Genomic DNA, 25,353 nt, shown 5'->3' with positions numbered 1-25,353 from the left:
CCGCTGCACTTTGAGTTGTGTTTGCTGTCATGCAAGGTGCTATACTACCACTGCTGCTACTACTATTACTACTACTAATACTAATAATAAAATTCGCCAGAAAAAAAAATACATATATTTTTTTTTCTTTCTGGCGAATTTGAATCATGAATCATGAAAGGTGCTATTCTACTGCTACTACTATTACTACTGATAATAATAATCATCATAATAAAATTTGCCAGAAAAAATATATATTTTCTCTACTGTTACTCTACTTACTATTACTATATACTAGGACTACTATTTACTCTTTATAACAAATTCTGCTTAATCATTGTCCTGTTTCCTTATAACACTCTGAAATGTACTTTTAACGGTTTCATGAAAGTCCAACACAAATAATTTTTATATTTTCCTAATCTCATAGGCCACATACATGTAATCATGCAATCATGTAAATTAATTGGCCATACTTACAACGTATGCACAGTGCATGAGTAATGTCTTTGAGGTTAATGGAATATAGACTACAACCACACCACATAATATACACACTGCATGTCTAACTAGTTTAAATAGTGTAGCTCTCATTTCATTATCATCGTCATCACTACCACCACCACCACCACAATTATCGCCAGAATGCAGTTTTCACAATACAAGATGTTGATTATCAAATGATTTTGAGCGTTCGTTTTCAAAACAGGGCCTCCAAACAGGACCTGAGCTGCTTCAAAAGTTAGGAGCACCTCTTCTTTCAGGTAATCATGTGCTATTAGGCAACTTTATGAACTTTCTGAACAAATACAAAAGCTCAAGAGAATGGAAGCCAGTAACATTAGTGATGACCATCAAGACATGTGTTGTCATCTACACATTTGGCCAGGGAATGAGGTGCACTTTTCTTCCGATTCTCCTTTTGTATACTGATGCTCCTCTCTTGAGGATTTGGGGGGTCGCCCAGGAATCAAAGCTTGTGTCCCACCGAATGCTGCCTTTCTTCTGGCAATGGGAGTTGGTTGTACGCCTATCATTTTTGAAGACTGCAGATATCATGACAGACATGACCTGTGGCACCTTACCAAAACAATGCAGAGCGGATATGATGGAGCTGTCATTCATTTTGCTGCTGATTTCCAGAAAGGCTCGTAATGGAAGTTTTCAGGGTCATCTTCCAGTTTTTTTGTCATTGTTCTGTAGAACTGCCGCAAACCTGCCTTCAGGTCTTCTCCAGATGATGTGCCTTTGGGAAAAACACAGAACACCGATTATATCTGATCAATAACCTTGATTGTTATTAAAAAAAAAAAGGAACATCACTATAACATATTGGCATAGCATTGTCACTGACCTGAGGTGTTCGAGCTGCCAGTTGAAGGGACCTCGTCTATGCTTTCCCCCTCACAAATGGAGCGGTCTCCGGCAGCGTAAATGTAATCGACGCCTTCCTGATCCTGTAGGTCATGCTTGATCGTTTCCAGTGCTGTGGAAGGGGAATGGCCACTCTCTAAGAGCAGTTTAAGTTTGTCGATGGTCTCCGATGAGACGTCTCGCCTCTTCATAGAAGCAGAGCAAAACAGCCGGTGATTGTGCTCATGTCTGAGATTGATATTAAATAGGTAGCCATCCTTGATGTGAGGATCCTGAGACCTACATGAGAACACATAATGCATAGATCAGTAAACAAACATTTTCCAAGTGTTAGACCTTTTCAGTGCCTAGTTTCAGTTCCCCATCTTACCTCGACAATCTGTTTTTACTATGCATTTCCCGTTTCAGGACCAAGTACATCGTGGCACAACATGATGTGTTTTTGGTCTTTTTTGGAACAGCTTTCGAATTTGAACCACATTTGTGATGACATCTCAAATCCACCTTAGACACAAGGGAATTACAATGAATGTACATTTAAACAAACTGGCTGCGCACTAGAGACATGTGATGAGAAACGCCTACATGCTATGATGTTTCCACCTCAAAACTGCACCATTCGTCGTGACCGAAGGTCGCTGTTTAAAACGTGCAGATCTTGTGTGTCTGTGTGTCCGTCACGCCAACTGTTTTGGCATGACTGTCAGATCACTGCTCTGACATCACTCTGACTCACTGACGAAAATGTAGGATTCCCTTTTATGCAAATATATGGAGATCCCTGAGGTCATGCATATTTAGCCCATATCTGAACATATTGTTGTCATAAATACATCTAATTAGGAAATGATCCATACATAAAGACATATGCGCCACTTCGCCCTTTAGGGCCCCTCTCACTCTTGAAGTGTTTTACTTATATAATACTAATATTATGTGAATAGTATGATTGGAAACATATTTATTGAGAAAAGATTGATGCATTCAAAAGTAATTCCCCCCACTATTTACTGCAGCATGGTTGCCACTTTGTAAAATGTAAAAAAAAAATTTCATTTCCCTTCTGTTGAACAGCTCAAGTGTATTTTTCAGTCAACAGCCATAATGTATCAAACAAGGTAAATTATATGAAGGGTAATATTATCTGTGCAAACCCACATAAATACAATATACAATTTTGAAGTCTCTATTAAAACATTTTTCTACAAGTACTTTATTGGATTTAAATTATTGAAACCTGATTGTATGTAATAACAGTATATCAATAATAGCTGTAACCTATGTACTTATTTGATGTGGGAGCCTCGATGAATCTGTGATTTCCAAGGATGTTTAATTGCCCTAAATGATTACATCGGCGAGAGAAATACATGCAGGTATGTTCATAGTTTAAGGCAAACTTACCCTGTAGGCGTTCTGACCTCCTGTGTGTAAGTGCTGTGGATATGTTTTAGACTTCCTCCATGTCAGCAGGGAGGATGATTGGAAATCTTCCAGCCATTTGTGTACCTCGTCTTCGGTAGTAATTCTTAATTTAATTTGGGCCCTAAATTGTCCTTCAGCAATGTTTTGATACGTGCAGACTAAATGTTCATAGCCCTCAGGTAGCAGTTTCTGGAAGAAAAAAAAAGAACAGCTAAAGTTACAACACGAACTTTACCTCAATAGTTTAAGCATCCATCTCTACGACCATCCATAGCCCATCAAACACAATTAAATCATAGTTTCTATTTAACACACTTCAATCATGGCACAGTAATACCTAAATCCTGCAAGGAAACCATATTTGGTTTCTGAAGAAAACATGCATTTTCGCAAACGGCCATATGCATAGCAAAGTGCATGCAGTTAATTAGCTATCACAATGTAAATGTATCTATTTGAACGTTAATATTATTAGAGCATTAAGTGTAGTCCTTACCTTCAAAGGTTGACAATTGACCCCTCCGTACAGGGCACTTAACCACGCCTCCTGAAGTGACGTCACGCCACGTGCGCTAACGTCAGACAAACAATTAGCAAAAATGGCGGCGCAGGAAGAAAAAAATAGAGCGAAACTGTCCGATTTACTGGCTGATTTCTCACTCGCATTCTTAGCTAACAGTGAAATATCGTTGAAAAGCAGACAGCAGGGCTTCAAGTATTTCAGCGAGGGGTATTCCAATGGTATTCACATGCATATCAACGGAGAAACCATTGATATTAGCGCGAGATCTTTCCAGAGTCAGAGGAAGACCGAGAAGCCACATAATATAATATATTATAACCCAAAGACGAATTCGTCATTGACAGTTTCCTATTTTCGTGTTACATATCATACTTGTGTGCCGAATCTGTATGTGTATCTGTATAGCCGTTTGTGAACCGCCGTATGAAGGAAAAGAAGGTGAGGCTTGATTTACGCGTTGTTTCTCTCGTTTTCTTTGTGTAACGTCACGCGATCCCCTCAGTAATTATTCTTGAATTAGTGCCGAACCTACGTAAGTCCCGACCGAGTACGACAATCACTACTTTAGTGTCCTCAAACATCCTTCCTCCAGTCTTGGTGTCTCGGTGCACGTCGAAGGCTTTTAGGACTCGCTAGTCCGGTTTAGCTTAGCTCGGTAGTCGCCGAACAGAGACAAGTTTGTGCAGTCAGATCATCGCAAAATATCGCTCAACACAGATCAAGTGTGTCAATCATTCACACGTAGCTATGTTATGCAAGCGAAGAACTGCTAATTCATTTATATGAGACATGTATTGAAAATCAAATATCGGGCATACCTTCGTGCAAACAAACAAAGTCCGGTTTAGCTTAGCTCGGGAGCGCCGAAGAGACACGTTTGTGCAGTCAGATCATCGCAAAATATCGCTCAACACAGATCAAGTGTGTCAATCATTCACACGTAGCTATGTTATGCAAGCGAAGAACTGCTAATTCATTTATATGAGACATGTATTGAAAATCAAATATAGGGCTTACCTTTGTTAAAACATATCTGTTCCGGTTGATGGATTCAGTTGATCATGCGGTCTTCCACAAAGTTTGATCCATCGAAGACATTTTTCGTACTCGGTCTTCTGTTCCCGTTGATTTTAGATGGATTCAGTTGATCATGCCGTCTTCCACAAAGTTTGATCCTTCGAAGACATTTTTCGTACTGGGTCTTCGGTTTTGGAAAGGGTACGAATTGAACTCCACCAACTAGCCTTTCAGGATACCTGTCGTCACTATTATAAAGTCCGTGACTACACCTCTTAACCATATCTATTGTTAAAGAACCCAAATACGCGATAAAACGCTAACAAAAGCTATACTGGACCATGCAACGTTGTCTGAGGGAACTGCGGGTCCAAAAAAGGGGGCGTGGTTTATGCAGATCTCTGGCCTCTGATTTGTCAGCGACGCGGATTACGCAATTTCTACAGAGGGGTCAATTGCTGTTCCCACTTTCTGGCTGCTTGCAGTGTAAACACCCCGGCATGATGTTATGAATCATGACTTTGTCCTAATGGCGCGAAGAGGGCGTTGCAGGGACCAATCAAATGGCTTGGGGGCGCGGTTTTCCCCTGATCTTCTTAGGAAAAAAAAAACTCACGTTGTTATCAGGCAGGAGCCAGTACTCCCTGAACTGGTCGACAGCCAATCGCAGGGGACATGGAGACAGACGAATCTCACTCACTATCACAGCTAGGGGCAATTTAGAGTGTCCAATTAATGTTGCACGTTTTTGGGATGTGGGGAAACCAGAATTGAACACTTTGGTACACAAAATCTCTTATATAAGTTAAATGTTTTAACTCTGGCTTTCCATTTACATGTATTATGGCTGCAACCCCAATCACTGGAACATTTGGAAAATAAATTTGTGCGTCTGTATCCAACGTCATCGTTGTTTTGTAACAGTTAGTTTTGCGATGGTCAGCTTTGCTCTTACCCATCATGGGATGTTGCAACTCACACCTTGGCAATGAAAGATTTTTCACAGTTTACCGTGAGACCAGTGCAAAGGGAGCAGTTTAAATTGACAATCTTGCAATAGTGTACAGAGCCGATTCTGAATGTAGGCCACCAATGAGGACTCAACCATTTTATATTAATTTGAACTGAAAAGAGGGTGGATTCCTATTTATTGAAAGAGTTTGTGTCGTCTTGACTTTCCATGCCTCTTTTGCACCTCCCTTTGTTCGTGTTCACTACTTTTTCCATTTTTACACAACTTAATTTTTGACCTTATTTTTTCTACTGTCTTTGTAGGCATGGATTACTTGGGTTGTTCCCAACATGGTGAAATTGTCAGGTCAATGGCTACTTTGGAAGTACATTTAGTGAGAAAAATGGTGCAGTGTTAAATACTCGTTTCACCCACTGTAGGTAGTTGTTAAATATATCCCCATGCCCTGGACAACAACCTTTAAATCTCCTCTTCGACATCTGCGCTCTTCGGCCTTCATCTTTGACATTGCTGCTGCTCTAACGACATATTAATCCTTAAATGGTGCAAACTGCCGTCCGGAAATGAATCATGCATATTCAAACACGTTAAAATGGCATTTATTGTATGTGCTATACTTTTCTGTTCACTAAAAACACAAGGTGCAAATGATCTCGTACAAAGTTGATGTTTTGAAAATGTCATTTGTAAACCTTTTAAACATGTGTGGTTAATTTTGAAAAAGCTTGTTCTTTTCGTGATACTGCAGTGTATTTTATCATTTGTTGTTACAGTGCCCTCCATAATTATTGCCACCCCTGGTTAAGATGTTAAAAGCCTTAAAATAAATTCAGTGTTTATTGCAGAAGAATACTGTCACACTGAAAATTTTAGAAAAATGTAACCTTCAACTCAAATGAATTGTAAGAAAATAAAAAAAATCCACGAGTAAAAAATAATTATTTTTCATTAAATCACCTGTTCCACAATTATTGGCACCCTTAGCAATTCCCAGGACATAAATATAATTGAAGCCTTTCTGTCATTTCTACAGTAGTTTACAAAGTTTACCAGAGTATGTAGGAACATTTAATTAGTAATTCATCACTTCCTGTTTCCCTGGGGTATAAATATGAGGTGACACAGGGGCCATTTCTCTTATCCACTCTTAAACATGGGAAAGACAAAGGAACACAGGATACAAGTGAGGCAGATGTGCATCGACCTTCACAGGTCAGGCAGAGGCTACAAGAAGATTGCCACTGCCCATATCCACTGTGAGAGGAATAATTAAGAAGTTCAAAATACCTGGAACAGTGGTAATCAAGCCTGGATGAGGACCCAAGTTTATTTTGCCACCACGCACAGTGAGGAAAATGGTATGAGAAATCAAAATATCTCCAAAGCTCACTGTTACAGAATTACAACAAATGGTAGCACCCTGGGGTCACAAAGTCTCCAAATCAACCATCAGGCACTGTCTACACGCCAACAAGCTGTTTGGAAGAAATGCACGGAAACGCAAATGTCTGGAGTTCGCCAAGCAGTATTAGGGCTTCACCTGGTGGGATTTTTTTCCCCCACTGAATAAATGCACTTGTATTGAAGGTTGGATTTTTCTCTTTATTTCCATTAAGGTCCAATATTATGTAGAAAAAAAAACATGACAACCTAAAAAACACATCTTAACCTGGGGTGCCAATAATTATGGAGGGCACTGTATATGCAGTACATTTCCCTGCTGTTAGATCAATATTCAATAATACCTAGTGACTGTACTTCACCCTAGGTATGCTGTATCCATCCATCCAAACATCCATTCATTCATTCATTTTCGAAGCCTCTTATCCTCACAAGGGTTGCGGGAGTGCCTATCCTAGCTAAGTTTGGTGAAAGGTGGACTACATCCTGAACTGGTCGCCAGTCAGTCGCAGGTTAAATATCTATACCATCTTATTATAATATGAATCACATCAAAACCATAGTAAATTGTAAATGCTTTAATAGCCTAACAAATTAAATAAAAACATAATACAAGGTGTCCAAGTCTTTGATTGCCATATAGTCTATTATTAACATTATTTAAATACAGTCTCCAATGACCTCTGCTGCAGCATTTAAAGAAATCATTCTGAACATTATACCCCACATCTGCTCAGCTCAGTTTCATCCAAGAGTCCAGGGGAATCCTGGGCAACATTGAAAAGTGGAGGTCAGTGATTTCCATTCACCAATCACCAAGGTGTAAAACACTTCAAGGCAAAATTCTGATTTAACTTATTATGGTTACAGTATTTTGACATCAAAGGAAAGAGCAAAAAAAAAAAAAAAAGTCAGAATGGCTGAATAATGTGCACAATCAAAATTCGTACATTACGGAGACAGCAAAACAGTAAGGTATGACGCGCATTGACAGTAATTCAAGCGTATTTCAAAAACATGACAAATCTTGGGGACACTTTAGAGTTACCAATAAACCCATTTTCCATCCATTTGGGTTCTGAGGGAAACAGGAACACATGATTTCCTGTATCAATGAATTACAACCCTTGTCAACAGCATTTAGATGTATGTAATATTGTACATCAACACGTGCTCAATCGATGTTTGCATTGACTGGTCGAAACAAAATAGCCACATACAATAAATAAATTATTAGTGTCATCAGGATAAGGCCTTAGTGTTTTAACACATTACTCACGTTAGGGGAACAGTAATTATTTGGTCTGACTTCCACCCATTATCATCAGCCCTTATCTTAATGAGCCCTGCAGACAACCTGGAGCCTATCCCAGTTTGTTGGGTAAGAGGGAGGGTACAACCTGTGGTGGTTGACAGCCAATCACAAGGCATGACTTTTCTTTCTATTGAGATCATTTAAATTCCTGAAAATATGACTACATGTTCTTGACCTTGTTTGTCTGTGTTCAATCCCAAATTTTATTCAAACCAGTTTCAGAGGGGGAATGAAAATAATGAGAGCAAATTGTCGAAAGGGGTGTCAAGTCTAGGTAAACAAGGGTTAAATGGACCCAATCAAAATGTTATGAGAAATTGAGCCTTTTTTTTCCCCCCTCAGAAAATTATTTTAAAAGTGGTCAATTGATGTCTGTATTTTTAACAAGCGTCATGGCATTTCTTGTTTAATTGAAAACAAGTTAAAGGGAACATAATACTGTCAAATGGTATATGTGCTGTCTTCCAAGGGTGCCCCCACCCACACACCACCCCACCCACTACTCAAGCACACGCCTCATTAGATTCATATTTTTTCCTGGAGAATCAAAACTGTACAGGATGTGCAAATCATAAGTACTCAAAACATGATTAACCTCAGTAGTTTTTCTGAAACCTCAAAACATGTACGAATTCAATGTTTCTCTGATGACTCTTAAGTCTATGTCATCCTTTCGCATTACCAGACATTAGTTTTGGAGCTTGAATGTCCAAAACAGGGCTTCTATGATGACAAGATTTTGTCCTCCAAAGTGCCCAATGTTGACTCAGCATCCTCATCAAATGTCTTGACTGGGTGGGTGAACGATAAACCTGAGAAGAAATTATTACATGAAAAGAAATATGTAAGCTGTCACTGGTCGTAATGTCAGTTACTGTTTTTGTTTTCTTAAGAAGAAACACGTGGCTGTGAATTGCTACCACATATCCCATCAGACATCTTACAATTAGAATATATTTTGTAGTTCCAAAGTATTTCAACAGAGAATAATTCTGTAACAGTAGCGCTTTTTTCTTCTCCTTGATTCTCTAGCCATTTTGTAGCCAGGTTGTAAAGTGCAAGAGAATTACAGGCTGAAGTTTCTCTTCCAACACCCACTTCATTTGAAGTACACTGTGTTGTGACAAAATATTCAACTTCAATGAGTCAAAGGAAGGAGATTTAAGATTCTTTGAATCTAAAAAACTGTCAAACCCAATATAGTGGAACTGACTAACAAAAATTAGGATCAAATTCATAGGACACATAGCTTACAAAATGATTAATATTGGTACACAAACACTGTATAAACTTGCAAACAGACAATATGACAAAACTCCCTGCCATACAGTTGGAATGGAAAGGATTCAGACCCCCTTACATTTTTCAGTATTTGTTATATTGCACCTATTTGCTAAAAATCACTCATTTCACTTTTTCCCCTAAATCGCTACACAACGCCCTATATTGTGAGAAAAAAATTGAATTGTTGAATTGTTTTGGCTTATTTATTAAAAGAGCAAAACTGAAATATCACACAGTCATCAGTATACAGACCCTTTGCTCAGTATTTAATAGGAGCACATTTTTGAGCTAAGAAAGCTCGTCTTTTTGGGGAATGATGCACCAATTTTTCACACTTGGATTTGGGGAGCCTCTGCTTTGCTTTCCTTGCAGATTCTCTCCAGTTCTGTCAGGGTGTATGGTGAAGATCGGTGGACAGCCATTTTCAGATCCCTCCCTCCAGAGATCCTCAATTGGGTTTAGGTCAGGGCTCTGGCTGAGCCATTCAAGAACAGTCAAAGTTGTTTTGAAGCCATTCCTTTGTTATGGATCCATTCTATTAGGGTCTATTACAGTGTACTTAGGGTCATAGTCTTGGTGGAAGGTGAACCTTGAGCCCCGTCTGGAGTACTGAGCACTCTGGAGAAGGTTTTTGTCCACATTCATCTTTCCTTCGATTGCATCCAATTATCCTGTCTCTGCAGCTCAAAAACACCCCCATAGCACGATGCTACAACCACAATGCTTAACTGTTTGGAGTGTATTGGACAGGTGATGAGCAGTGTCTACTTTTCTACACACATACCAATTAGAATTTAAGTCAACAATGTCTACCTTGGTCTTATGAGATAAAAAATCTTACTTCTCACCATCTTGGGAGTCCTTCAGGTATCTGTTACCAAACTCTATGTGGTCTTTTGTGTTTAACACTGAATAGAAGCTTCAGTTGGGCCACTCTACCACAAAGCCTTGGCTGGTTGCCTTTGTAGAACTGTCTCCTATCTCCCGACTGCATCTCTGGAGCTCAGCCAAACTGATCTTTGGCTTCTTCTTTCCCTCCCTCACCAAGGCTCTACTCCCCCAATTTCTCAGTTTGGCTGGAAGGCTAGCTCTAGGAAGGGATCTGGTCTTCACGAACTTTTCAACAAATAACAGTTTTCAGTGCTAAACAAATCTTTAAATAAGAATTAATCACAAAGTAATAACACAAATGAATGTATTCTCACAAATTCTATTTTGCCAACTTTAGTTCGTCGTTTGTTTTTCCTCACTCCCCTCGAGTAACTGTTCTTTTCGACTGAAATTCTCGATAAATATCTATTATAATACTAAGGAACCATAACGGCATCTTAAAAACTCCTTTATGACACAGTAGAATTGTTCCATCACAAAAGGGACACCGATCCTCTATTCTGCTTAACCTAACAGCTGAACAGGTCAAAAAAAAGGAGATGGGGGAGAATGTGGGGGACCATCAACAGAAAAGTGAGAGGAACAGACCCCCAAAAACAAAGAAAATGGACATCAAGCCTCAAGGACAAATGGGCTTCCACAACTCCATTCTCAATGCCACAGGCTGATTGCTTCAATGCTACCGTGCATCGAGGCAGTAATTCAGGCAAAGGGATTCCCAAGTATTGAAGATTAATATATAGTCTTATAAGTACCATATCTTGATTGATTTATGTGACCCTAATTTCTCTTTTTTTTCTACAAAAAGTAAATTGTTTTTTTTTCCACAGTATTCACATTTTTTGAAAACCTGATTTTGTGGGTGTTATGAGCTCAAAGACCAAATTGTGTAGAAATAAATAAAAACTTTAAATTGTTTAAATTCAGGGTCCTGAATCTCTAATCTATGAAGTAATGTTTTTTTAAATGGAATTATGGAAATAAATAAATGTTTCCATGATATTACATTTTTTGGAAAGGGTCTGTACATCACTGTTGCATACCTTATGTTCTAGTGGGTGGTAGGAAACTGTTCATGTGTGTGGATAGACTGTTGCAACTTCTCCTCTTTAGCCCTTCTCATGTGGCAAAGCTGTGCAGTAAAAAAAAAGACAATCAATACATTTTCTTGTCATTGGGCTACAGACTCCCTTTTATTTTTATCTAAACCTGAGCTTGTACACTTTTTGTCTGGGCCCATTCTCCAGACCATACTTTGGACACACATGCCAGGGAATGTGTGCATGACTCAATTAATTATGAAGCTGGCTGTGAATTATGGAGTTTTTTCCTGAATGTTACTGAAATACTTTTTTTTTTTTTTTTTTAAGGGGGCTAGGGATGGGTTCAGTTTCTGTGTCTGACTACTGACAGTAGTTGGGGACCAGAGGTCAAGATGACTGAACTCATAAACCCAAGTAAGGGGGTGATTGGTCTGACTCGGAGATGAAAGTGGACTTTAGTGAAAATTCCTGAAAATACAAATGAGAGCACTAGGGGGGGTCCGTGGGCATGCACCCCTGGGACATTTTTGGAAAAAAAAGGATGGCTGTGGTACATTCTGGCGATATCTGTGAACAAAATTCAGGCAAAAATTGAAAGGAACATTTCTAAGTCCTGACCCAAAAAAAAAATTGGGCACTAGTTCCCCAAGGGCCAAGCCCAGATTTTTTTGCCCCCCTCATTCTACCACTGGATAGCACAAAATTACATTTGTCATTAAAATATGCCTTCTTATCTCAAGATAAATGAATTAAGTGAACTATTCAGTAAAAAGTCCTTTTCCCCACGTTATACCTATTATAGTATAGATATAGAATATACACGAAAATATATCCTAGAATTTCTACACCGTACAGCAAATCTGTAGTAATTACTATTAACGCTTAATTTGCTAATTTGTTACGTCACATTGTACTGATACACTCGACTACAATGCTCTTACTATCTTAGATATAGATCTGGTAATACTAATAGCATAATATAATGAGTTGCCTTTAATATACACAGTCGTACACAGTCACTCACATTTGAAAAATGTACAGGTGTGGTCAGTCATGCTTGCAGATAAAGTTGCGGGTGTGATTAGGGATGGCCTTAAAATAACTTACTGGATTAATATAACATAACTGTAAATTAAAAATAAAATAAACAAATACATAACTAAAATAGAAAACTAAAATTTTAAATTCAGAAATGATAATTTCCAATTTCAAATGATTAGTAGAACCATGATATAAAACGTTATTTAAAATTTTTCATCAATAAAAACTCTTGATCTGACAAATTTAAAAAAAAAAAAAAGTTAAATGCACTGGGCTATCAAGGAATAAACACGAACGGTCTATACTTGCAATGTTTTGAAAATCCTGAAAGTTTAGTTCAACATAATCGGTGATCGTGGCAACAAGCTAGCGATACATTGGAACAAACATTGTTGCGGGGGGGGCACCACGGGACTGCCGTAAATAGGAGGCGGGCTTGCTAGAACGCGCCTTTATGTGAATGCACTCCACGTATTGGCCACACTTGAATCAAGCAACGAGGTGGATGATAGTTTTTTTTTTTTTTTTTTTTAACGCAGTCACACTGCCTCGCGATCGACACAATGAGCACTCCTGGTGTAACTGAACTTCCTTTGACATGGCTCATGATGTTGATGACTTTCGACGTAAATGCGCTCGCATTACGTGAAGCAGTTCTGAACATGCACTTTCGTACATGCTCTTTACGGTTAACTTGCATTTCCTGTTTCCGGGTGAATACCGGTTGTTTTGGAGCATGCTTGTTTAGTTAAAAACGTTTATGAAATAAACACGTAAATTAGTGTCAAGACCACACAAAATTAGCGACGTCTTGAGAGAATGCGAGGGGAGGGGCGTTACTGTTTACTAGTGTTTAGTGCCTCAACATGGCTCCGCTCGTGAAAGCAAAACAACGAACTCAAACGCATGTTTGGTCAATGTTGTCAACTAATATCCGGATTCATTTTAGGCAATTTTTCCTCAATTTTCGAGAGCAGTTTTCATGAAAATTTAAAAATCCGGAATTCCAGGAAAATCCGGAGGACTTTCATCACTGTCTGACTAGAGAGATGAGTTTTCATGTCAATGTTAAAAACAAAAAATTACAGTGGCAGTTTCAACACTGTAGATGTGATAGCCTTGTGAAAGTCCCTTTTACATTTATATTAGCACACGCCTTATTTTATAACTGCAATATGATGATGGCAGGCTTAATTGAAAGTGAGAAACTTTACAGCTTTAAACATGCAACTGTCTGTCTTTTCCTTCATACAGAAATTGGAGAAAATGGCCCATAGTGAATTTCAATACTAGTCACTAGCTTACCGTTCTCTTTTCCATGAAGTTGGTCAGGAATTCATCTATATCAGTTTGGCCCTCTAAGAAGTTTTCAGCGGTCTCTTCAGAGTCCTCTTCAGCTTGATGTGCTGCGACCTTTAACCGAGCTTGGAGAGCACTTAGACTACAGCTCTATAGTACAGAAAAGAAATGAAAATACTTTCCTTCCTTTGTTCAGGTATTTAATTCAACAAGAAAATGCAACCATTTATGAAACAATTCTTTTGAACCGCTGCAGTGCTGTGTAATATTGACGTATATCAGTATGAACAAATGAATCCCATTTGGTAAAATGCCTTTGCTGTGAATTTAAAATGTGCTTTCAATTCTTTATTTTTCAACACTCAAAATTGATTCAATATTAGTGCAACTTAAACACTGATTTGTTCCCAAAAAAAAGTGTGTGTGTGTGTGTGTGTGTGTGTGTGTCCAACAAAAGCACAGATGCCTGTGGCTCTTAAGTAACCCTCCACCCAGACAAATGGAATATTCACAACATAATACAGCACAGTACATCCTAAGTATGAGCACTAATCTTACAAGCCTTGGGCATCTCACGTCATTAAAGGTTCACTATTGCGTGTTGTAGGTATATGTACTTGTACGTTCACTTTTTTGTTTTGTTCTGTCTTTTTTTTTTGTTTGGGGAGGAGGTTGTATTTAAAATATTATTAACTGTTAATTTATTTTGAATCGAACTGGCTACGCCTAATTTAAGATAAACCAATAGGATGTTGCCATGTAAGGCAATTATGCCATTATGCCACAACGAGCTTTACCTCACTGAGATCATGTTGTTTCTGCATCTTTGTCTCAAAGGCAGACTTCAGTTGAGTCAACTGTTCAAACTGAACACACAGAACAAATGTGAGTTGCTAAAAGACTGAAGCGGTTGATGCATTTTGATATATTTGGAATGATAACATCAAACCTTGTAGATAATTTCTTGTCTTTTCCCTTCCAGTTGTGGCTCCATCTGAAGGTTTCGTTCTGCAAAAACAGATAAGCTTGTTAACACATGTAACCATCTCCCTCTGGATTCTAGATTGACTAAGAATATAGTCCAGGGATGGTATTGGAACGTACTTGCCATATCCACAATGTTAGTGACCAGCTCCTCTTTATCACTTGTGATTTGTTTGAACTGTGGCAGCGTCACGAAGAATCTCAGTAAAACATCCTCATTTTCTGACATGTCAGATAGTTGTGTCAGACTTGGATGAGGTGCACCAAAGAGTGTATGTGCACAGGTGAGTAAGCATCACGGGATCGAAGCAGAAGGAAGAGGAAAAGGAGAAGGAACAAATTTTCATTTTGCTCACACAAATATGCCTGAATAAGATCTCGAGACTTGAGAATACATTACTTCAAGTCACAGAGCTCAGGAAAAGACTCTGGAATCTCAGGCATCTGGTACATATGTCCATTCAGCCCACCCTGAAAAGAAACCAATGATAATAACAGACAACAAGGCAAACATTGAGTAAAAGGCAGCCCAAGACAGAGTCATTCAAAAATTATCAATGCTCAATCTCTCCTGCCATACTGCATAGTTTTATTTTATTTTGCATCTTGTCTAAGTGAAAGTGAATAAAATTATCCAAAATCCTGACCAGCGCTTTGAAACACGAATTAAAACTTAAAGGGGAAATCTAGTGGTTTGCATTAACAATCTAATAGGTTATGTAATATGTACTCTATCTTGACAGTCTGATGTTAAATCCTCTCTCATTTAATAGTGTTTTGAGATTTTTGTCAACAATTACGAATTTTCAGGGGTGCTGCCATTTTCGCGTGTCACATGACCTACGTGGGCATATGTGACGTGTTATGTGCCGTTCCAAACGCTCGATGACATGGGACATCATTATGCCCAGCGCTGATTTCTTGGATTTATCCTCATCGGATGAACAAATAGCAGTATTGGTTGATTGGGAAGACTGAGGAATACTTCCATACACACCCGTGAACGACACAGCTCGAGCTACTGTAGTCATGTCCCATGTAATCGAGCAATTGGAACAGCACGTAACACGTCACATACGCCCACGTAGGTCATGTGACTCGCGAAAATAGCAGCGCCCCTGAAAATCCGTAATTGTCGATAGAAATCTTCTCAAAACACTATTAAATGAGAGAGGATTTAACATCACATTGTCAAGATAGAGTACATATTAAATGACCTATTGGATATATTGTTAATGCAAACCAGTGGATTTCCCCTTTAACACGAGCTGTTTTCATGAATGTACCTGTATGTCTCCAACAGGTACAGGCAATGGTAGGTCTGTAATGAGACCATAAGGAGCTGGACCTCGAGTGGCACCATGGATAGCATCAACTCCGGGATGAAGCCCTGGTCCTACTCCAGATGAAGCCGGTGTTAGGGGCAGTGTGTGACTTTGCCCAACATGGCGGGGAGCATAGTGGTAACCCTGAGTCGGGTATGGAGGGATGCCCGATGGCTTGTACATACTGCTGTTGGATAAGGTCAAATATCAGGTTAATAGGGTTAACGTTAGGGTTAGAATTGTACACATACTTTATATGTATTGTATCCACACTAATGATGCAGCAAAATTTTAAAACTTGACAGAAAAAAGAAAAACTAAGGAGCCCAAGACGAATGACTGTAACACCAAAAGGAATTATTAACATGAATATGGAATCGCTTTTCATGCAAGTGAAAAAGAATGCAACACAAAGAACTTTACATTCATTAAAATATAAAAATAAACCACGGGCCATTTGCTCATGACAAAACTATGTCCATTATTATTAAAAGTGCATTCATGGCTATGACCATAGAGCTACAGACCTATAGAAAGTCATTTCGAGACCAATTGGTCTGAACCTCCAAATTTTTATAATTATGTATGTCCACAAAATTACTAGGGGACCATTATTCGCACATTTTATGTAGCAAGGGAAAAAATTATTCTGCATACATTTCAGTTCATTACTCAATTTGTAATGAAGAAATTCAATGTTGATGCAATTCAAACAGTCACAAAACCACAATGAGCATTACTTGTTCAGAGCAAATAAGTACTGTACAAGTTAGTGGAGTAGCCATGGCAAATCTATGCCCCTTGTGAGGATAAGGTGTACAGAAAATGGATGGAGCTTGTGGAATCACTGACCCATCTGAGTTTGTGCGGAATGTCAGGTTATTACTAGAGCATTATGAAGCAGATCATCTGACCATTTGTAATTAATTCATCGGGGGAATATCCTCTTAGTTATTTGTCATAAGTTAAGTTACTGTAGTCATACGAGTCAAAGTTTATGAAAATATAAAAAATCCAGACAGACATGGTGACCAAGCCAAAACAAATGCATGATGTCAATCCATGGTTAAATGAGTGATTGAGGCAAAATTTCAGTAAAACGACAATAATCCAATCACGACAACTGAAAGTCACAGGAATTGGGTGGTATTTGCTTATCTTTCTGGATTAGAATGGCTAAAATTATGTTTTTTTTTTTTTTACACACATATAGATAGTGGATGGGAATAGACCAGACTTACTATGGAAAGCCGGGTGGGCCAGTAGACATTAGTGCAGGAGGACTCTTCCAGAACTCATCCAGCAAACTCTGAATGACCTTACCCAGGTCTGAATGCATCCCAAACTACAGCAAAGGGGAAAGTAAGAAGTCCATCATGAACTAATGCAAGAAATTGTCACTGTACCAAGACAACGGTTTCACATATATGTCATCCATTAGTTACAGCAGGCCAACTATTTGTAAAAGCTGCTTTGCTAATATTGTACAGTTAGACATATTCATAGAGTTATTACAGTAACTTGAATTTAAAGTGCTGCCAGTAAGTTACTATAAAATAAAAATGGAAATAAAAAGTCAGAAGTGAATAGTCTGAATTGGAATCATGCACAACTTGATACACCATAATTATATAGCAGATGTGTAAAATTCCAAATAGTGAGCAGCATTTCCTAAAAAACAGTTAATAAGCTCACCTGAATCAGGTGACACTCTGTGAAAGCTGTTTCTTTCTTATGCTACGTACCCACCGAATGCATTTTGGGCATTTCATACAGCATGATTACAATCCAAATCGCACGGGAACAGGTGAAGCCAGAGGTTTACAAACAATGTGCAAAAACACACGTTTAATTTTTTTGTCTCACTATCTAAAATCAAATCAAACTAATCCTCTCCCGTTTCAGGTCGGTCAGGATCACCAAAATTATACAATTATGTTAAATGCTACACTAATGAGAGGGAGAATTCCTTGGAGAATTTTATGGTTACTTTATGGTAAAAAGTTTACCGTAATTTCTCGAGTATAATGCGTCCTCAAGTATAATGCGCACCCCCAAAGTTGACCTAAAAAAAAAAATATCAGGAAAACCCTTCTACCAATGTACAATGCGCACCATCAATTTGCCGCTACCTATATGCTCAGAATATTAGGAATGATTTGTATCTATATTTTTTTTAGGTTTGTACTTGAATTGTTTTTCAAAAAAAATGTAAAAAATCATTAATAATAATCATTGTGCATGTACTGATGTAGCCATAATATAATCTAGGGACAGGCTACAAGACACGCTTGTCTTGGTCCCTGTAATTGTGAGAACAGAATCCCTCAACCTACTAAAATAAATGATGGGACAACATTTTATTAATACTGTTGATAACACATATTACAGTCTTAAAATATAAACAGTTTAACATTGTTTAACAAACATTTTTTTGCATTAAATATTTGTGCATAAAACGTTTAGGCATAGTGCAGTTTATCCACTACGTGACATGTCCTTGGTCAAGACTTCAAAAGAGCGATCTGACTCATCACCAATTCGAAAAAGATCCATCGTAGCTACCTCTGGTGCATCGCTGTGGAACTCATCATTGATGACTTGGTACAGTTCCGGTGCCTCTTGTATTGCATCATGAACATCCCATCTTGCTCCCACCGCAAGTCATTCTCTTTGGCATCCATGGTATTTGTGAGGAAACATTTTTTGAATCCCAAGAGTTTGGGTTCAGCAGCGCAGCCTCTCGCCCTCCAATCGACTACAATCTGAAGCATCTTTCACTATGGCTTCAGGTGCGTATCAAAACAACGTGAGGTCAAACTAAGTAGAAACAAGCGTGATTGGCACATTTTTAAAAAAGCAACCATTTCAATTGGGTGCACACTCCCATTTTTTTTAATGTGCCCATGACGCTCGTATTACGTAGTTTGAGCTCACGTTGTTTTGATACCCACCTAAAGCCATTGAGGCGAACTATCATTGTTTTGGACTGCCACGCTACTTCCGGGTTTGCGGTGTCATCGGCCCGAGTGATGACATTTCTTTGAAAAGAAGCTGCAGATCTAGCCATTGTAGTCGACATTTTTTGTCTTAGTTTAAGTTAAAACAAACCCACCGGCAGTCGTTACCGATCTTTGGTGCAGTAGCAACAAACGTGCTACGCTAACGATCGTAAAATGCAAGCTCCCCGAAGAGCTCAGAGAACTCAGGTTGGGGGCACACATGACCGTAATATCCTGTATATAAATGTGTAACATAAGACATTGAATATCATATTGAAATATATATGTATACATTTTTTTTACCACTATGTACGACTATACAATGAAATTGTATTTTTTATTTTTCATCCATACCTAAATATGCGCTATATTACCTTTTTGAAAATATTTTGAGAAAAATGTTCACATTATTTTTGAGAAATTACGGTACATACATTTCCTTAGTATTGAGTAGCATTTCCTTTGAACTGCATGACTTGGGTCAAATGTTTTTGGTAACGTTCCACAAGCTTCTGACAGTACTCTCCTGGAATCCTGGCCCATTACTCCTGACAGAACTGGTGTAACTCAGTCAGGTTTGTCAGTTATCTTGTTCGCACACGTCTTTTCAGATCTGCGCACAAATTTTCAATGGAATTCAGATCGGGCTTTTTGAGGGCCACTACAAAAGATTGACTTTGTTATCCTCAAGTGACTTTTTAAACATTTTGGTAGTATGCTTATGGTCATTGTCCATTTGGAAGACCCAATTGTGCCCAAGGTTCACCTTCCAAGCTGACGTCTTGAGATGTTTCCTTTATATCTCCATGTAAAATTCTTCATTTTTTATTTTATTTTATGAAGATCTCCAGTTCCTGCTGCAGAAAAGCAGCCCCACAACGTAATGCTGCCATGCTTCACAGTTGATGTGATGTTTGCAGGTCGACGAGTCTATTCTCATTGAGGGGCTACAGAACTGCAGTCTGGTCTGGCGGCCTACAACAACTTCGATGCCTACTCCTGCATTGTGTCCACAATACACGTACGACGCAGAAGCACACAAGTAAGTGTCTGAGTGTGCGTGTGATTATATATATATATATATATATATACACACACACACACACACACACACACACACACACACACACATATTATGGCACTGCAGTGGATGGTATTGAATCGCACAATCATAAATTGAATGGCTATTATTAAGAGGCCATGTGCACCCATATTAGTGTACAGTACAAAATTGTTTTGTAAGTTTAAAACGCAGACTACAGTACAAATATATTGTAAATAAATACAAAAAAAATCTTAAAAATGTTTGGAAGTTCCACATTTTATCCAAATTTATGATTTTGGTGTTATGTCATCATGACATTCAGTAGAATACTCATTACGCGCGACTCGCTTTCATAAACCGCAATGAATTGCTTCCTAGCCGCAAATGCGTTGGCACAGGGAGTGACTTGACAAAAAAATGTTACTGTATCAAAAATTGAATGTTCCAGGCTCCAGAGTTGTGTTTTGGAGTGCCCTGAGTTAACCCTCTCCCCAGCGGTCATTTGCACAACAGACAACAGATATAACCATCATCACATGGCTGCCATGCTAACACTTTGCATTCAGCATGGCTGATACGTAGCCACAGGGGAGGCATGTCTTTTGGAATTGGATCTAGTCATGCTGTACATCTTTGACCCAGAAATACCTCAATCCGATTTTCTACCTGCATTGCACCACAGGACCAGTTAACAGCCGCCAATTCTTGAACTAACACACTGTCAACAGCAAGTGACAATGGGAAACTATTTTTGAACACACTATTCAGTGTTCTGTCTTATCCAACACCTATTATATCAGGGTCGGTTTTACCAAACTTCCACTTAAGTTTAAAAATGTGAAAATATCACAGCCATACTTACATTAGTGATGAGCGGGCTCGTTATCACAGTGCCGTTATTGCTGTCGACGAGGTGATGACCGACAGGAGGGTAGACGCTAACCACTGGCTTCTCCTGAGGGAACTGAGGAGGCAGAAGACTGGAAGGAAAGAGGTTGACAACCTTAGCTTGACTCAAAATTCAACATTACAACTCCACATAAGACACATAAATACCATGATAAAGTATTGCAACAGTTTACATCTAACTGTTTGGAGTGACATATCTCACATGCTATGTATATTGACTACATTGGTGACTGACATTGAGGCCTCACCAAACTCATTGAAACAAGAAAAAAAAACTATTGTCTCTGGAATCATTCCATTTATTCACAGACTCAAATACTCCTTTGTCTGACATGCACAAAAATAAAAAGCAAGAGGCACTGCAGTGTCTATTGACTGTCCAAACTGCTTAGAGGGTTGAATATGATCAGCTATTGAAACCTCTTACTGTCAGTATTAGCTAGCATTGGGCATAAAACTCCTTTACTGAATAGTGTGCTCTTTGGATGGTTAGTTTACCAGACAGTGGAAACACACTAAAGGCTACTCATGTTCCTCAAAAGCGGAACTGTGTCTGCAAAGATGAACTTACATGTTAACGGTGATGGTTGAGTTGTTGACTGTAAACGGGATTCTGTATTCCACATCTTTCTGGATTTCTGCAATGCTGTTAGGAGAGAGGAATCCAGTCAAGTCGTTAGCTGCCAATGTGTATTTGCAGATCTGATGCCTCTCCAGGTGTTGTTTTTGGATTAAATAGCACATGCAAAGGCATTTTCATATTGTACTTGCTCAGTGTTTAAGTCCCGTCCGTTCAAGTGCAAAGATAACGCCAAACGGGGTGCGGGAATCCCATATTTGGAATTGGTGACGTACAAGCCAATGTGTATTTGCAGATCTGATGCCTCTACAGGTGTTGTTTTTGGATTAAATAGCACATGCAAAGACATTTCCATATTGTATTTGCTCAGTGTTTAAGGCCCGTCGGTTCAAGTGCAAAGATAACGCCAAACGGGGTGCGGGAATCCCGTATTTGGAATTGGTGACGTACAAGCCTTGAGGGAAGTCTGGGGGCTTTCCCTGCTAAGTGGACTGCAACTCGGGAATTTGTATTTTTAATTTTTGGAAAAGAAATCACTAACTTTGTTTATTTTAAGGAGGGGGACGTGACACAGCAGCAAGCAAATAAGAGAATGAGAATATCCTATGTCAATTTCACGGAAGAGTTTAAACAGGAAGCTCACTTTGTGGTGTATTTCTTAAGGATGAGGGCGCATTGAAACGGCATTTAAAAGCCTCCCGCAGAGACATAGCCGTGTATCATTTTTCTTTTGGCACAAAGTTTGAGATAGTTGGACACCACAATCATTGTGCCTACCTCTCCATTTCTCCTTTGCTGTTTACAGTACAAGTCGACCAAACTAGCACTCACCAAAGGGGTGAAAGGAGCACTCTGTGCAGTACAATAGTTTAGGCAGTTTATCATTGTTTTTATTCCCATGAATGTATTTGTTATGGAGGACTTTAGTGGTATTTGAAATGATGACTCAATATTGTTTAAACAATTCCATAAAAATTTAAGACAGGTTAACATGACTAATTTTAATTGATTAAAAACATACAAAAGTGTCTTTTAGGGGAGGAAGGGATTAATAGTGTTTCAATTTATGTCAATGGGGCAAAGATATCTATTAAACGAGTACGCTAAATTTATAAATCAAGGTATCCCTGCACAACTTTACTTTTTTTCAACAGTATAATTATGCTACAATGTTACTTTAGCTTTAAAAATAAATATAAAACTGGAAATCTGAGAAAAATCTATTTCCCAGAAGTGACGGTCAAAATTGATACCAAACCATCATAATGATAATCATGTTGGTTTCTGCCCAGAAAACAACTGAGATCACTTAGTACTGAAGGAGAAAAAAAACAAACAAATTTGATAAGACAGGCGTGATATCACAAGACATGACGGGCCGGAGACACGTCGTGTTATTAACTCTAAAAATAGCCACGGTCATCTGGATTAGCAAACACGCTGGGCTACCAGGAAGTGTTAGCACATAGACTACATTAGCTTGTTAGCACGCCCCCGATTTGCACCTGTCCACTTCGACAAGTGTAAACAGAGACTGTCAACTGTTAGTTTATCACCTTTAAATGTAACCAGAGACCTCGATAGTTTTCGTCAAGTTTTCTGCGAAGGTATTAAACTATCATAACATTGGGATCAAAACGATTTAACACATATCAATGTCATAATAATGAAAGCATTTTGGACCTAACTACATGACCGCGTTCCAGTCGCGGATACCTGGGATGAGCAGCTTTCAGGGACTCAATCTGGCGCTGTCTTTGTTGTTGAAGACTGTTGAGTGGGCTGTGAGGTCCAGGACCCTTTGAGATGGGGAAAAGCCAGTTCATCTTCTCTTAAACCAAATGATAAGATTGAACTTTGACAATAGAATCCAAATGTGTGCTGTAAACTCAAGTTTAACGGTTGAACAGCAAATGGAGCTTTGTGCGGCTAACCCCAAAATAGCTAGTAAATAACGATGCCAACTCCTTTTTGTCTCCACACGCGTTTTATAGCTACATTACAGTATCGGACAACACGCGGCGTTGTGCCAGATTAAATGTAGTCGGTGCCGTTTTCTCCTCGAATAGTTTTGTTTTCGTTGAGTGGCTAAAGTAACGTTAACGTGTAAGTGAGTTAGTTCGGGCTAAAGGAAATCAACATTGACGCTTAAGCAACTTCTTTGTGTAGTGTGTCATGCAGGGCTACGTCCGGTGTGACTTCCTATATGCCCTTTCAGAATAAAACTTGATCAAATTCATACAAACAACTTTTCGCACTCAGATTCACGCCTACGGGCAATTTAGTCTTCAGTTGGCCTATACTGCATGTTTAGGGGATGTGGGAGGAAGCCGGAGACCCTTAAAAAAACCAAACAAGCACAGTGAGAACATGCAAACTCCATGGAGGCAGGCCTGGGATTTGAACCAAGGTCCTCAAAACTGTAATCTGCCAACTTGTCCCCCACCATGCCACCGAAATTCAACTCATTCTTGATCATTCAACATTTAGAATTTCTTATTTTTATATATGCATGTATGTCATATCTATTTGCATAAACTTGCAAACAAGTAACGATTTCCAATCTAGATGGAGAAACGTCGGCAGTAAAGAAATACCACGGGTGTCATGATCCTGCCGCTCCAGCCCGGGCTGTGCGGGTGTCCGCGCGGTTGCGCTGATTAGGAGGTGCACACCTGCACCTCATTCAGCCTGATTATGCTGCGTATTTATATCACCCCGATGACAACTGGGCCCCGCCAGTTCGTTGAGCTTCATGTCCCGTTCGAGTGCGCCGGTATCCCTGATCGTCAACCTGTGTGTACCGACCTTCGCCTGTTCTCCGACCAACCTTGTAAGCCTGACTCCTTCTATACTTCTGCCTGCTTTAATTGTTCCTCTGTGGACCAACTCCTGCCTACCTGCTCTCTTCGCCCGACTTCCCAACTACCACTGCTGCACCGGACTGCCTGCTCGATCCCCGACCTCGGCATATAATAAACGTTTCTCCTTGAACTATCTTGCATTGTCCGAGTCCTGCATTTGGGTCCTACCCCTGCTCCGCTGGGATGTGACAGAACGAACTGGCCAACACAGGACCCAGCAGGAAAGACCCGGCGTCGCCGGGACCAACGCAAGGTAGACCGTCTGCCGGAGGACCAAGCCTGTCCGATCCGGGTAGGCTCCCTGACGTCCTCCGCTTCCGTGTCTTACGCTCCGCCAGCGAGGTATGAATACCTCCCGAACACGACCTGTCCGGCTCCTCATGTTCCTCTGGACTCTGACTTTTCGGAATATGAGGAGGACTGTGATTTATATGACCGGCTGCCGGAGTACAACTCCGATTATTCTGATTACCAATCTGCTCGTCCGATCTTTCATCCCAGTCAGTTTGTTTCACCTCCCTGCGTTCCCAGCACCCGAGTGTCCTCGCCCGGTAGGTCCAAGTACACCAATCTGTATGAGGGAACCCGCTTGGCCATCTACCCGGGACCTCAGCGTGGCGGCCAGAGGAGAGGCCCCGGCCGGGCGCTCCCTTGTACCTCCCGCTGCGCGGCAACTAAGACATCGTCCTCCCACTCCTCGCCGGCAACGGCGAAACCGGCAGACTCGCAGCTGGTGGCGAAGCTTCCAGCCCAGAGGGAGGAGGAGCCGCCAAATCACGAGGCGTTCTACCGCGAAATGCGGGCGCAGATAGAGCGGCAGAGCGCCGAATTGGCGGCTCTCACGGCCCAGGTCCGGCAAGGATTGGCAAACCAGCCTACCTACGCTGACGTCGCAACTGCGACGGACTCGCTGCTGACGCAGGTTCACGTGGCAGTTGGAACTGACCCGCTCCCGAGACACGCCCAAGTGTCAGTTTCGACTGACTCTCTGCCGACTCTCGTTCACGTCGCCCTGGAAACGGACCAGTCACCGCGCCACGCCCACGTTGCTGTTTCAACGAATGCACTGTAAGCTCACG

At 39.9% G+C, this 25,353-nt stretch overlaps 2 protein-coding genes across 4 annotated transcripts; both read right to left on the bottom strand.

The window, feature by feature from the left end:
* Positions 1–1,391: 1,391 nt before the first annotated feature.
* On the bottom strand, positions 1,392–9,936 carry LOC133505825 (uncharacterized; the record flags this gene model as incomplete). Its single annotated transcript, XM_061829315.1, has 4 exons — positions 9,844–9,936; positions 2,758–2,967; positions 1,724–1,857; positions 1,392–1,632 (listed from the first exon to the last, which is right to left on the bottom strand). Coding segments are annotated over exons 1-4 (678 nt in total), but the record flags the coding sequence as incomplete, so codon positions are not given.
* vps37a (VPS37A subunit of ESCRT-I) lies at positions 6,946–24,364 on the bottom strand. Of its 3 annotated transcripts, XM_061828743.1 has the most exons (13): positions 24,008–24,364; positions 23,127–23,209; positions 21,402–21,476; positions 20,784–20,901; positions 17,116–17,219; positions 15,836–16,061; positions 14,950–15,020; positions 14,670–14,797; positions 14,515–14,573; positions 14,363–14,431; positions 13,572–13,715; positions 11,226–11,314; positions 6,947–8,819 (listed from the first exon to the last, which is right to left on the bottom strand). In XM_061828743.1, exons 1-12 carry the CDS (start codon positions 24,017–24,019, stop codon positions 11,234–11,236), a joined length of 1,170 nt encoding a protein of 389 aa, XP_061684727.1. In that variant the 5' UTR covers positions 24,020–24,364; the 3' UTR covers positions 6,947–8,819; positions 11,226–11,233. The 3 variants fall into 3 exon arrangements, with proteins under 3 accessions (XP_061684726.1, XP_061684727.1, XP_061684725.1); XM_061828742.1 differs by lacking the exon at positions 24,008–24,364 and having other exon boundaries at positions 6,946–8,819; positions 15,836–16,058; positions 23,127–23,645; XM_061828741.1 differs by lacking the exon at positions 24,008–24,364 and having other exon boundaries at positions 6,949–8,819; positions 23,127–23,642.
* Positions 24,365–25,353: the final 989 nt, after the last annotated feature.

Source organism: Syngnathoides biaculeatus, chromosome 9 (genome assembly GCF_019802595.1).
Source record: "Syngnathoides biaculeatus isolate LvHL_M chromosome 9, ASM1980259v1, whole genome shotgun sequence".
NCBI lineage: Eukaryota > Metazoa > Chordata > Actinopteri > Syngnathiformes > Syngnathidae > Syngnathoides > Syngnathoides biaculeatus.
This window is presented reverse-complemented; position numbering and strand designations above follow the sequence as displayed.